The sequence below is a fragment of the Ambystoma mexicanum genome, chromosome 5p (genome assembly GCF_040938575.1).
Source record: "Ambystoma mexicanum isolate Mex_15411 chromosome 5p, UKY_AmexF1_1, whole genome shotgun sequence".
Classification (NCBI taxonomy): domain Eukaryota; kingdom Metazoa; phylum Chordata; class Amphibia; order Caudata; family Ambystomatidae; genus Ambystoma; species Ambystoma mexicanum.
In genome coordinates this window covers 934,361,287-934,374,632 of record NC_090930.1, presented here as the reverse complement: position 1 = coordinate 934,374,632, position 13,346 = coordinate 934,361,287, and the positions used below count along the sequence as shown (strand labels likewise).

The 13,346-nt window shown below is 42.8% G+C and overlaps 1 protein-coding gene across 8 annotated transcripts in view; it reads right to left on the bottom strand.

Annotated features, from left to right (window-relative positions):
* PIEZO2 (piezo type mechanosensitive ion channel component 2) overlaps positions 1-13,346 on the bottom strand; it is a 1,512,892-nt gene that overhangs the window by 93,621 nt on the left and 1,405,925 nt on the right. For all 8 annotated transcript variants that reach the window (XM_069613375.1, XM_069613368.1, XM_069613370.1 and 5 more), the window contains one exon: positions 3,707-3,959. In XM_069613375.1, the coding sequence (XP_069469476.1) occupies positions 3,707-3,959 (253 nt within the window). The remainder of the gene's footprint in view (positions 1-3,706; positions 3,960-13,346) is intronic.

The following is a 13,346-nucleotide window of genomic DNA, read 5'->3' as shown; positions in this document are numbered from 1 at the left end:
TAAAGCCTGAGAAAGGCCAGGGGGGTGGAGGGATTTCCCCTGGTGTTGTGAACTGTGAAACCAAGCCGGAGAAATGCCAGAGGAAGGGAGACTTTATCCCTGGTGTTGTGAACTAAAGTCAAGAAAGGCCAGAGGAACGGAGTCATTCCCCCTGGTGTTGTGAACTGTGAACGTAAAAGCCAAGAAAGTGTGAAAACAAAGCCAAGAAAGGGCAGGGGGAAGGAGTCATTTACCTGGCATTGTAAAATTACAGAACCAAGTGAAAAGATAGCCATGGGGAAGGGAGTTCATAACCCTAGGATTTGTGTCAAGACAGCTGGAGAAGAGAAGCATTCTCCAGGAAACCCAAAAATGAATAAGCAAATATGGACAATAAGGAATGTTGATGTTTGAACTGCAACTTTACCTTTTGAATTTTAATTGAGAACTTTACTAGTTTTGGCATTACAATCTGGAACTTTGTGTTGTTCCTTTTAAAGAGATTTAAACCTGCAGAAGGGAATCATTCCTTCAGGTAAAGATCCCACCTAACAACTAGAACTGTGATCTGATGTCCAGAAGAAGGGAGACATTCTTCTGGACCAGGATATGATATAATATGATATGAAATGACATTTATAACGTGCCAATACACAAGTATTTCAGGAAGATCCACTACCTCTTTAGTTGAGTTATAAGGGGGACAGAAGTAGGCTTTTTGACACAGGACCATGGACTACTGATTTACATGGACATTCTGACCATATTTTAGTTGAGGCAGGGAAACCCCTCTTAGCGTTAGGAAAAGTTAGGTTTTCTATTTATTTTCACTGTTAATAAAAGTCTTCAGCAATCACTATGCCACGTGCGTGTCAGTCTCCTCCTTCTACACCTTTACAGCTGGTAGGTAATTAAAAACACTTCCTGACCCTGCAGTGTAAACAGTCAATCAACAAATGAATCAATCACGCTAGATCAATGTCAGTCTCTCTTTCTCCCTATCACTCTCTATCTCCCTTTATTTCGTTCTCTTGATCTCATTAAAGCCTTCTCTTTTCATCTCTCGCTCTCTCCACCATTCCAAGAATTTACCACTGGTCAGAGTCAAAGTGTGTCACTACCCAAATGGTAATTCAGGTAAAGGTCATAATGAAATAGCCCCCATTTTGCGAACTCAGAAGTGCTGCACCCGTTAGTGGCTATTGCAGAAATGGTGAACTCACTGAAGAATAAATCATGACTCTCGTATTCTTACAAGTGTTGTATAACCTGAAAACGAATTGAAGCATACAAGGGCAGGGATTACCCGCTATATAGGATTGGGAGAGGTTCAAAAGGATAATCTGAGACATTTTACATACCTGTTTCCATTTTTCCCCCTTTTATTGAATCATATTTATCATGTATACATGGATTGCCAAATTCCAGTAATCAAAATGTTTCCATAATCCACTATGGCCTCTTTGTTAACTTCAAAATCCATTTTGCCATGCTAAATATTCAGTGGTCAGCTGCTAAATTGCTTAATTGGAAGGGTATAAGTATTTCCTACAAATATTCCAGAGCGACCGAGTGTAGAGAGGGAACCTGAACCAAACAAGAGGGTTTGGGGATTTCTCCCACCGAGAAATGTTTTGGAATAATGGGTTCACTTCAAGTGAAAATTGAGTAACAATCCAGACAGATTACAATTGCTTTTGTAGGGTTACTCTTGAAAATTGCAAGATACATACAAGTCACCAACATTGCACAAGACCATTTCCCAAAGCATTTTCATGATGCCTTTGCCCACAACACATGCCAGAAAAAAAAACATGTTCACGCTGGCTGCAGCAATATTTGCCAGGTTTACCATATTAGAGCATACTCCTGTTTGCTTTGCACATAATGCCAGGATTGGTACTATAAGAAAACATGTCCACGCTGGTTCTTCCAATATATGCCAGTACTCCGATGTAAGAACATACTCCTGTTGACTTTGCCATTAAAAATGCCATGCCACCACATGAAAACATGTCCAAATGGGCTGCACCAAAATGCCTGTTTAGCCACATCATGCTTGCTTTATCACAGATGCCCAGTACAAAAATGCCATGCCAAAGAAATAGCTAGACTGAATGCACCAACATGCTGGTCTAGCAATGTTAATATCACTTAAAATGCTTGCTTCATTATAGATGCCCAGTAACAAATGCTATGCCAAAGGAATAGCTAGAGTAGCTGCACCAGAATGCCAGTCTAGCCCGGTAATACTTCTTGTCATGCTTGCTTTATAATAGATGCCAATTAAAATGTGCAATGCCAAAGAAATACCAAGACTGGCTGCACCAAAATGCCAGCCCAGCCAGGTAACAACACATATCATGAATTCTTTAGCAAAGATGGTGGTAGAAAATGTCATGCCACAGTATAAAATGGCTACACTGGATGTACCAAAATGCCACTCTAGCTGGGCACCACCACTTATCATGTTTGCTTCATTGAAGATGCCCACTAAAAAAATGCCATGACAAAGAAATGGCTGGACTGGATGCACCAAAATGGCAGTCTAATCTTGTTACATAATGGAACTTATCATGCTTGCTTTATCATAGATGCCAAACAAAAAAATGCCACATTACCCCAACCCCTATTCCTGCCAAAACCAGTACCCCAAGCCCAGCAAGCACAGGCACAAGCACAAGCACACACACACACATCATTCATTCGCTCCTTCCCAAACACATGCACTCCCTCATTCACACATACACCCAAACACCATTTGAACATTAACATGCGCACCCATCATCATACACTCACTCATTACGCAAGCATACACACATACATACATCTACTTTTAAGTTGTTCTTACCTTCTGCCCCAGTATGGGGGCTTCCGCGGCCAATGCCTCTCTGAAACCCCTCCTAATCCTGCAGTATGAACAGGAATCAGGAAGCAAAGTGCCCTTCCGGGTTCCTGAACATGCACGCCAAAGCTGGAGACCTTCTGATGCACCGCCGTGATCTGTTTGAATGTGCAGCAAGGCACCCGTTTGGACATTCAGACAAACGTGCAGTTCCCCAGCATGTATCCCAAATGGGCCATGCAAGGTTGGGGAGGAAAAACACCTAAAGCTTTCCATAGTTCATTGGGGATGTGTGCTGATGAACAAAAATGGTTACTCTTTGACAGTTTAAGCACGTCTCCTCCTCAATGCGCGGGAATGTTCAGTTCAGTGTACTCAATCGCAAGTTTCAATTTCTTCCTGCACTTTTATTTTAAAACAAAACCATTCCAGAACGGTTTCTTTTTCAAATGAAAGTATAGGAACAGTAAAACTTAAAACAAGAAAGTAGAGGAGCACCGCTCCCACCCACTTCGACCACTGGCAGTAACAAATAAAAGAGCAAAGGACACATTAGCAAATTTAGCATATAGCTTGTGGACACATGGAGCACTCCCATCACAGCTAGTTGATGTACTTTCTAACACTTATTTGGCTTTAATGAACATGTACAGTTTATCCATCATTTTCTTGTTGTGCCCTCTCTTTAAATTATGCAGTTGCCTTTTTTTGCTATCCGACTTGTGCCTTGTGCGCAGTATATGTATTTGAGATCATATATTTACTTTTGGTAGTATGTTTCTATCTTATATCTTGTCCTTTCTTTCTCTCTTTATAAGTCAACTTTCGAAGGGAAAAGGCTGTGATCGAGATGACGTTCTGAGGTGCTATTATAATACCCACCTCTTTTTAGTCTGTGTGAGGAGTGGCTGGACCGGCGGGAAAGCTGGGACCCGGCGCTGGAGCTTTTCCTACGGATTGCAGTCTGATGCTCCGGGAAGTGAACGTACACAGATTCCACAGATGCAGCCAGATTCACAGACTTTAAGGAAGCAACGGATCCACCCTTCCCGGACATCTCCGATAGCTCATCATCCGAATCGTCCCGGTGTGTGGCATTGTCACTGTCATCATCTTCATCCCACAAACCGTGGCACTAGTAACGAAACAAAGAAGCAATAGAATAAGGTGAAATTCAAAGCATTTGGTCATTTCAGTGAATCAGAGCACTACCAAGCCAATGGGATTATTTCATTTCCCGGGTCACCAGTGTAACTCCGAAGACGTGTCTGCGTAGTCCAACCGGCCTGATAGACATTGATAGACATTGCAATGTATGCAGTGCTTTCCCGGATCCATACCTTCCTTTGCCTGTGTAACAATTTCCAATTGTGAACAAGAAGGAGAATTGACCCTTTTCTAATCTTTCCAACTGGTACATTCTCACATTGCTGACTATGCAATGTAAGGCAACCGAACGCGAGAATGCACCCTTCTCTGCAGTGTTTTTATGCATGTGCTTCTGATGAAAACCTATTAAAGAGAGGATCTCTTTCCCCTCTTAAAATCTTACATTGGGGTGCCTGTCTCTTTTACTCCATGACCTTATGACAGCTTTCTCGCATCACTTCTTGCCCTTCCTGCTTTCTTCAATCACATACACACTTTTATTCCCTTTTTAAGCAATAAGCCCCGAGCAGGGGGGTGAGGGTATTACCATTTCAGGGAATGCCCGGGGGCCCATAGTTACAGGCCTGAGCAAAGATCCCGGAGCATTACCTGAAGTGGTAATACCCCCACCCAGCGAGGAGCTTATTGCTATTAGTGCCCCAGCCAGTAAGACCGGGGTACTAAAATAATTTTTGTTTCTTTTTTCCAGAACGGTTTTCGGGAGGAAAAAAATGTTAAAAATGTTAAATAAATGGCCACCGGGTAAGGGAAAACATAGTCCCTTCTCTCTTTCCATGACACTCATTAAAAAAAGTAAACCAAAAAAATGGATGCCATGAAAAGGAGAGAAGAACTATGTGTAGTCCCTTCCTTTCTATGATGGCCTGTCACAGATCCGGAGTGGATGCGTTGGGGACAGTGTCCGCAGCTCCTCTGCTCCCGAAATTGACTTTGAAGAAGGTAAGTGGGGATGGGGTGGGGCGGGGAGTGAATTCTGTGGATGGGGGAGGAGAGAGTGGGGGAGGGGTACCACACTTACCTCGTTCCCCGGCGGGGGAAGATGGCGGCCTCCAGCCGTGAGGCAGCTTGGAGCGGGGGGATTACCGCTGGTAATTACCAAGCTCCGAGCCTTCTAATTGGCTTAGAGGCTGCCACACCCCTTCCGCCGGGTACTAATCTGAAATTCTACCAATACATTTTTTTTGCTGTTTGTTATATTACGTTTTTTAGCACCTCGTGTCTGCAATAGAGCACTAATGAAAATACGATCACTACTTAACTTCGATTGGCATTTTTTTAGAGAATTAGTTTAAGATGATCTAATGCTGATAGTGTGTTAAAAAATATCAATGTTTTTGGGTTCCTTTCTTATCATGAAAACAAAAATATTTGACAACCAATATATTAAGATACTTATGCTGATATGTCGATTGCTGTTCATATTTATTGAAAGGTTATGCATGTACTTTTTTAACTGTGAAATACTGAAACGATTGCATACGTGCATGAGCTCATCAATCCTTTAACATTGAGAAGTATTTTCCCAAAATGTGCATTTGCTTATTTGTTAATGTATTTAGTTAACATCGTGATGAACATATTTCTTAATGGCCACTTCAGGACACTTGGTTGTACCTAAGAACACATTATTTTAAGTGCAGCTCTTGGATTGAAGGGGGCCTTACCAGTTCCCATTAATCATGGGGTAACAGTTTCTAGGTGATCTCAGGGTGCAGGGTGCAGTGTTGACTGATACACACACTATGTGGAGTACAGAACTCTCTCCAATCAATATTGCCACATGTTCCTTACATATGGTCTGATATTGCTAGTTCATCCTCTTTTTTTGTGCTCTTTGGTCTGCAACAACCATCTCAGGTTGCGCTTGTTCTAGCAAAAGCTCCAGTAGGCTAACCGACAGCTATCCTCTTCCCGGCTCTGCGATCAAAGAAAGCTTTGGTCTCACTTCCCATGTCCCATCTTTATTTATTTATTTGTGTATTTAAAATGTTTCTGAAGATCGAACTTGGCAGACAACAGAACCAGAGCGCTGGGCCATAAATCCAAATACAGCATTTCTAAATTCAGGCTAAGATAAATACTAGTAAGATAAATGACTAACCAAATTCAATTCTTAAAAAATTAAATAAAAAAACTATACTACAACTTCATAAAATCTCAGCTGATAATGTCCTGAAACAACAATAATAAAAACCCTAACACCTTTGGAAAGCAACCTTCAAATGTCAGGCTTTTAAAATCTTCCCGAACTTCAAAAATTCATTGATGGAACAAATGTCATTTGGTAAAGCATTCCATAGATTTACTGCCACACCTGGAAATGACAGATTCATCATGAATGAACGCTGAAACCTATGCAGCTCACGCTGCACTGGCTCTCGGCTACGGGAACCTCTAGAACCTCCTGGATTTTCAGTTTCTTTGATAAATACTCAAGAGACTGAACATACAGAGTTTTATACTCAATACAGATTACCTTAAACTTGATCATGTGTTCAATAGACAACCGATGCAGATTCGTCAGAATTAGTTAGATCTGACCACAGATCTTTGCCACGCAAACCAATTGTATGGCTGCGTTAAAAAAAATAAAAATCTTTATTGGGTCAAGTGAGATTTAGGCAGACTGATTAGCAATGCATTACCAAGGTCAATTTGTGAAAGAAGCAATGATGGTACCAATGAGCGAACATTTGATAAAGCAACATATCTTCATCTCTTTTCACCCACCTCTCATTTCATGTCGCTGAATAGGCTCTGCAACTTTTCTTCCTCTGAAGAAGCATGGTAGAGTGCATTATGGGTAATCTCCTGAATGACTGTCAGTGTGCCCTCCCTTTGTTCTAAAGTCCTCCCTTCATCTCTCCAGCTCAGGGCAGGATTCGCCGTGCTGCCTTCTTTACCTCGTGTCCCATTCATCATGTGCCTCGTATGCCACGCCCCGCCCAGTCATGGGATCCTGACATCTCCCTGGCTTGGCTCCACCTAAAACCTGCACCACCTCTCCCACTATTCTGGCCCTCACATGTTGCCCCTCACTGGAGTCAGCTGTACCCTGCACAACATCTTCTATTCAGTGGACTCCCGGATCACCAAGTCCACGATCCTGACAAATCTCACTCAGACTCAGTATCTCCATCACCACTTGGCAGCCCTTCCTCTCAATTAACCATTTATAGATCCAGGTAAGAGTTGGGATAGCTGGTTTGCTGTCACTTGATGATGACACTTGGACTAAAATGCCCAGAAATAAAATGCATGTTAGATTCAGAGGACCTTCTCATACTGGTACCCACCAGAGAAGGGCACCAACATAATCCTTTTTTTTCATTTGTTTTCTCTTTATTTTACGTTTATTGAGGTTATACAACAAACACATTCCCAACATCCTCAAAAAATATTGGGATTGAGGATGAACAAAAATAAAAAAACGAAATCACAGTTTTCCAGAATAAGGCAAAGAACAACAGCAACACATTCAAACTATTCCTTATTGCACAGACGTTGGGCACGTTACAGGCTGCACTTAACCAGCTCTCAGAATATCTGCCTCTGGAAGTTTTAAAGTGACAATAGAAGCACTTCAAGAAAAAGCCCTGCATGGATTATATGCTTTTAGGTAGCAACTAGCATCGTTCAGTCCATGTGCGACAAGAATGCTAAAACCTTATAACAGAATCATCCCCACTGTCCTATTGTGGTGCCCAACACTAAAAAAAAGATTGAAGAGTGAGACAAATCTCCCACAGAAATCCTGCATCTTGAGTTCTGAAAACAGGTGCTTCGTGTGCATGGAAAATGCCCGAATCATGGATGAAGGCGAGACCTGGGGATGTTTCCCCTGCTACTCAACATCCAAAGTGCAATTTTAAATTCTGGTGCCATATCATTAACAGTAACCCAAACTCTCTCCACTACCAGGCACTGCAAGGCCAAACATTAAAACCCTCGAAGCGAGCCCTTGAACTGTATATTACAGACTTGTAGTTTTAATACAGCAGTGCCACACAGATTCCCAGGATAGGAAACCAAAGACAGAGGGAGATATTAGCTAGGGACTTGCAATAGGCTCTAAAGAGTTAACACACAACAACATACTGGAAAGCAAAACTACAGGTCAGGGTGGTAAAACCAAATACAGACTGAGAGACCACAAGCTGGAAATAGAGGCTGGGTAAAGATGCTCAGGGAAGACAGAATCTGACACATTCTTTGAGAATGAGCAAGTCACTACTTATTAATAACCAACTCAATGATCCTCAGTTTATTTTGCTCTCAGACAGATGAAAGATGGAGTCTGCTGGACAGGAGTTCAAGAACTGACCACACCACGGGTGACCAGATCAGAGGAGATCATTAGATTCCGACTAGAACATTTGGATTTATAGTCCAGTACGATCATTCTTGGTCACTTTGGAATCACTTGTATCACTTCATGAGAACTTGATTCAATTACGTGAATTCAAATGATTTGTCGAATTATCCATGATTATATGTAATTGTCTGTGTTTTCATTTCACAGTATATACTGTGTGCTCTTCATACACTACATTTTTATCTTGTATATCGTATATGTTGCACAGCATGCTCTTTTCCTAACTTTGCTGAATTCATGTGTCTGATTTGTTGTGTTTCAATTGTCACGAGTATGTTGGTTTTAAATATCATACTATTTCATTATATGCAAGAAACACACAATATATTGTATGCTAACTTATCTCATTATGAACATAGACAGATGCGTTCTTTTTCTCTTACTAATCTAAGTATTTTGAATGTAGCTTTTGTTGATTGCCACTTTTTGATAACACATGTATTGGCCACATATAAATGAGAGTTCAACGCAAATGACATTGAATGGTCTATCCAGCTGGGACTATCCCGTTTCGGAAAAGAAATAAAATGTGTTTTAAAGTTGTGACTGCACATTCAACACTGATCGCTCAAGTAAAGCAATCATTTAGCTTGCTGAGCTATCTTGCTCCCTTTAAGAGTTCATGCAAACTCCTTGGAGCCCTGCACAAGACCTATGACAGAAGAGAACCAGTCTGGCAGGGCCCCATGAGAGTGAAGCGCATGGGGATTAAAGTGGGGATGAAAGTCCCGCTCTGAAAGGGAGTAGTCTGGCATTTCAGACCAGTCTGCTTCTTTGGGAGGGGGGAGGTTAAAGGGCTTTAAATGGTTGCAGGTAGAATTTCCAGCACGTGTTTAAATAGTGCTTTTGTTTGTTTGAAGTTTGTATCTATTTATATTGTTGTTGGAAACAAAGAAATGTGCAGGAAATTGTGAGTTTGATGACGGTAAAAAAATAATAAGCAGCGCAGTAATAATACATGGGCCTGTTTGGCTGAAATTTGATATTTCTGGTAGCATAATCAGTGATCGAAGTGAACAGGAACGGTCGGGAGCAGTGTTAGACTACTTTTGTTTTTTCTGTTTACCCTTCCTGTACTTTTTACAACCATGTATACAGAGGATGTGTCCATTCATGTCCCTGTGCAAGTGTAAAGTTGTAATAGGAGCCTTAGTTACTAGTCACTTCAAGTGTTGCAATGCCCCGGCTGCAATACTTGTCACATGTTGCACTATGCTTCTGCCTACCCTCTCCCCTGCCGAGACCACAGTTCCACTACTTTTTTCGGTACACTTCTACCACTGGCTAGTGTTATGTTTCTTTGAAAGTAAATATCAAAACTTATATTTTTCAGTATTGGCACCACCTCCACTCAATGGCATTGCGCTTGTGGTGGTATATTTACCGTCCCTCCTTGCACTGTGAGGTGCACTGCCCTCATTCATTAAACCTTCTTCTATTTGACATACAGAATTACTCAATGCATTATGAAAATTCAACAGTAGATGGCACTGTCCAATAGTTAATTACAGCTTTCTAAAGAGTAGCTTCCTTAGCCAGTCTCCGAGACACGGAGGCAGTTGCAGTAGGGACGAAAGTGCTGTTCCCTGAAGAGTCATATTCCCTTAAAATATTTAGTTGTCGCAATCATACAAGGAAATGAGTTGCTGACACATTTATTATTTATTTATTTCAAGTTTTGTAGTGCGCAACATGTATACAAAGTTGTTTCAGGGCACCAGGGTGAAGGGGGTGTTGGGGAAGTGGACAGGGAAGAGATGAAGCCAGGACAAGTTAGCCTAAATGAACAGGGAGAAATCATTCACATCAGACCAGCAAGTTCCATTCTGGAACTCAAACACTACGCCATTTCCAAACAGTGAATAGCAACCGTGCTGTCCAAGTACTAAATACATTGCGATGAGGGCACATTGCCTACTCTTCCTTTAGGCCACGGAGGGACTCTGAGGAAGCTAGAAGCTTCCTGAAGGCGGTATATGACGGATTCTGCAGAGCCCCTCCCTCTGTCTCAGGCCTTCATGTTTCATGGCATCCGTGAAGATGTTGTGTTGTGGCTCCAGCCCAGGTGTATGTTGAGGGAGAATAGTGAGATCCCTCTCCAGTTTCTTCAGCCTCCCAATCCTACAATCATCACCGCCTCTGTCTCTTGAACTGCTTGTTGTTTGTAAGCGTCCCACAATGGCATCCGGCACTGAGAGTGTTTTAGTGGCAGAGCAGCAGCCGCTGCTCCTGGCAACACCAATCACGGCTCAGAGCGCAGCCTAAATTCTAACAGTGACCTGTTGGAAAAGGAGCAAGACACCCACTTTAGGTGGGAGCAGATGTTTCCCTTTCCAGAGGCACCTGCATAGTCAGAACACCCTTTGCTCATGAAGACATAATGCCAGACTGGGGTTTTAATCCCTCGGCCAACCCTGTGCATCTCCTAACAATAAATAAGTACCAACAATGGAACACTGGAGCTATCAAGTAGAACACTTTACATGGAACACTCATGGAAGCGGGGTAACCAATCACAAGCAGAGAAACACGACAGGTTAGGGGATCACCTATCAAAAGCATTATTGGCAATCAGGGCAATCAGGAGCACTAAAAAAAGACCCCATTTGTAAGCATTCTGGGGCGCACACCAAGTACGAGACTGGAAGGATAAGGAGCATAGGCACGAGTGCAGAAGCCAGGACGAGAGCACACTAGCACAAAAACTGTCTGCTCCAAACCCTTTTGACGCTTGTGCATGTGGCTGCAATAGCGTAGCTAGAAAACACAAAGGAGAAACTGTATGACTGGTGGAGAGCAGACTATTGAAGAGACCAAAGTGTTTCCCGAGAGATATACCTTGGACACTAGGGGAGACAAGACCAGGCAAAAGACCAGAGAGCTAGCTGGAAGCTCAGATCCTGGTGGGGACAAGACCCGGAAGAGAAGAGAAGGGAAAAGGTGGGCGGGGGGGCTCATGGCAGGTAGGTATCAATATCACATCCCGACAAAAACACACAAAAACATTGTGGCCCATGAGGGTGACTCCCAACCGGAGGGAGAGACAAACTAAACCTAAGACCAGGGGTTTTGCTAGGGCTGGAAAAGATCTGGGGCTCGGTTAATGTCAAGACTGTCAGGACCACCTGACAACCAGAGCCGGGGCTATGGCCCCCCACAAACCCTCCTTGCGATGCCTCTGCCTTAGACACCTCTTCCAAGGAAGGGGAAGGGTCATACTTGCTGGTAAGAGATTGTCAAGGAGCAAGTATGGCAAAATAGCTACATGATCATAATTGCCATGAAGGGGCGTGGGTTCTATATTCCTAAGAGCATGACTGGCAAGGAGCAGCTGGACACTATATCCCTTAGACTGTACAGTTGAAGCCGGGAGGTTGCTGGACACCATTACCCTATTCTTTACACTAGGGTATTCTGAGAATAGTATTATTCCCCTAGTCAGGCCTTTGAATACTGAGCTGATCCACCAGACACTGGGTCTCATTATAAGTGATCCGGTCCAGGAATAAAGGTGCCGGTAACAGGTTACCGACACCTTTTCCACACTGGGCCACTGCGATTTTTCCGGTAGTAGCACTGAACTACCAGCAGGCCTGACCTGCCGGGAGTTCAGGTCCCTACCAGCAGGTTTTTCACGGAAGCACCGGCACCGTTAACAACAGAGCTGGTGTTTAAGTGTTCCCATCCCCATGGAGTCCTATGGGCATGGGAACTTACCATACTGCCACCGCCTGTGATTTCCCAGTAGCACTGGGATGTCAGGCGGTGGTAACGGTAATACGAGGTTGCCGGCAACCCGTCGGTAGCACTGGCGGGTTACCTGCAACCTCATAATGAGGGCCACTGTTTTGTTTATAATGTTCTCAGAGAACACTGGCCTGCTTTGTCGTTGCAAGCTCCTTTACTTTTGTAGGAGCTAATTCCAACCCCATCCTGACTAAGTCAATAAATCTGGTTTGAATTGTATACCCGATGTGCATGCTTTTCTAGTGGGTTTTTGTCACACCACACAGAGCAATGTTTTTAATGTCTTCCTGAATTTGAGATTTCTATTTGACTATTTATAACGCGTTCAGAACGGACTTAACTCTATAGCGACGCAGCGTGTTTCAGAAACAAAGCAGTACAACCAGAAATCCATTGAAACAGAAAGATGAACCCTCCCACCGACTCCCATCCCCCTCTTATTTGAAAAGAAAGATCTTGAAGGGGATGCAGAACTGATGTAGCAACTTAAGAGCCCTAATGTCTCGGGGAATGCTGTTCCATAGCCTTGGACCTAAAATGGCAAACCTTCTGTCTCTCCTCAAAATGTATGCCAAAGGCTGAACCATCAACAACTGATCTTTTGATCGTAACAACCTGTCTGGTAAAAGACAGATTTCATCTGTAAGATAGGTGGGGGCAAGTCTATTTAAACATTTAAAAATCAGACACGCCACCTTAAATTTGATCCGGTCCTCCAACGCCAAGCAATGAAGTATACAGTGAGAAGACAATCCATGAGCGGATCTGCACAGCCACCAGACCAAACTAACGGCTGCATTCTGAGCTTTTTGGAGCCTGCACCAAATTGTCCAATTTGAGCACTGAGGATCTAAAGACAAACTCAAATGCCCCCAACAATATACATGAGCTCATTCTTGGCTTAGTATGAATAATGTTCTGTAAAAATATTCCAAATGATAATATTGGATAAACCACACAAAATTCAGAGTGTCACGGCATGAGCGCATGTCAATATCCCCTTTACCACAACTCCTTTGATCGACAAGGATCCAGTGGTTTTAATTATTCAGTGAAGTTGCACTGCCACCCTCATTTTCAAATTCCTGAAAAGGCAACATTGAGGTGTTCATGAAAGGCATAAGCTGTTTACAACGCTTTTTTACACTTCAGGATATTTTCATTTCATTTGAAATAACGTTTCTGTCGTGCACTCCTTTGCCTCTTCAAATATTACCTGGTCAAAAATGC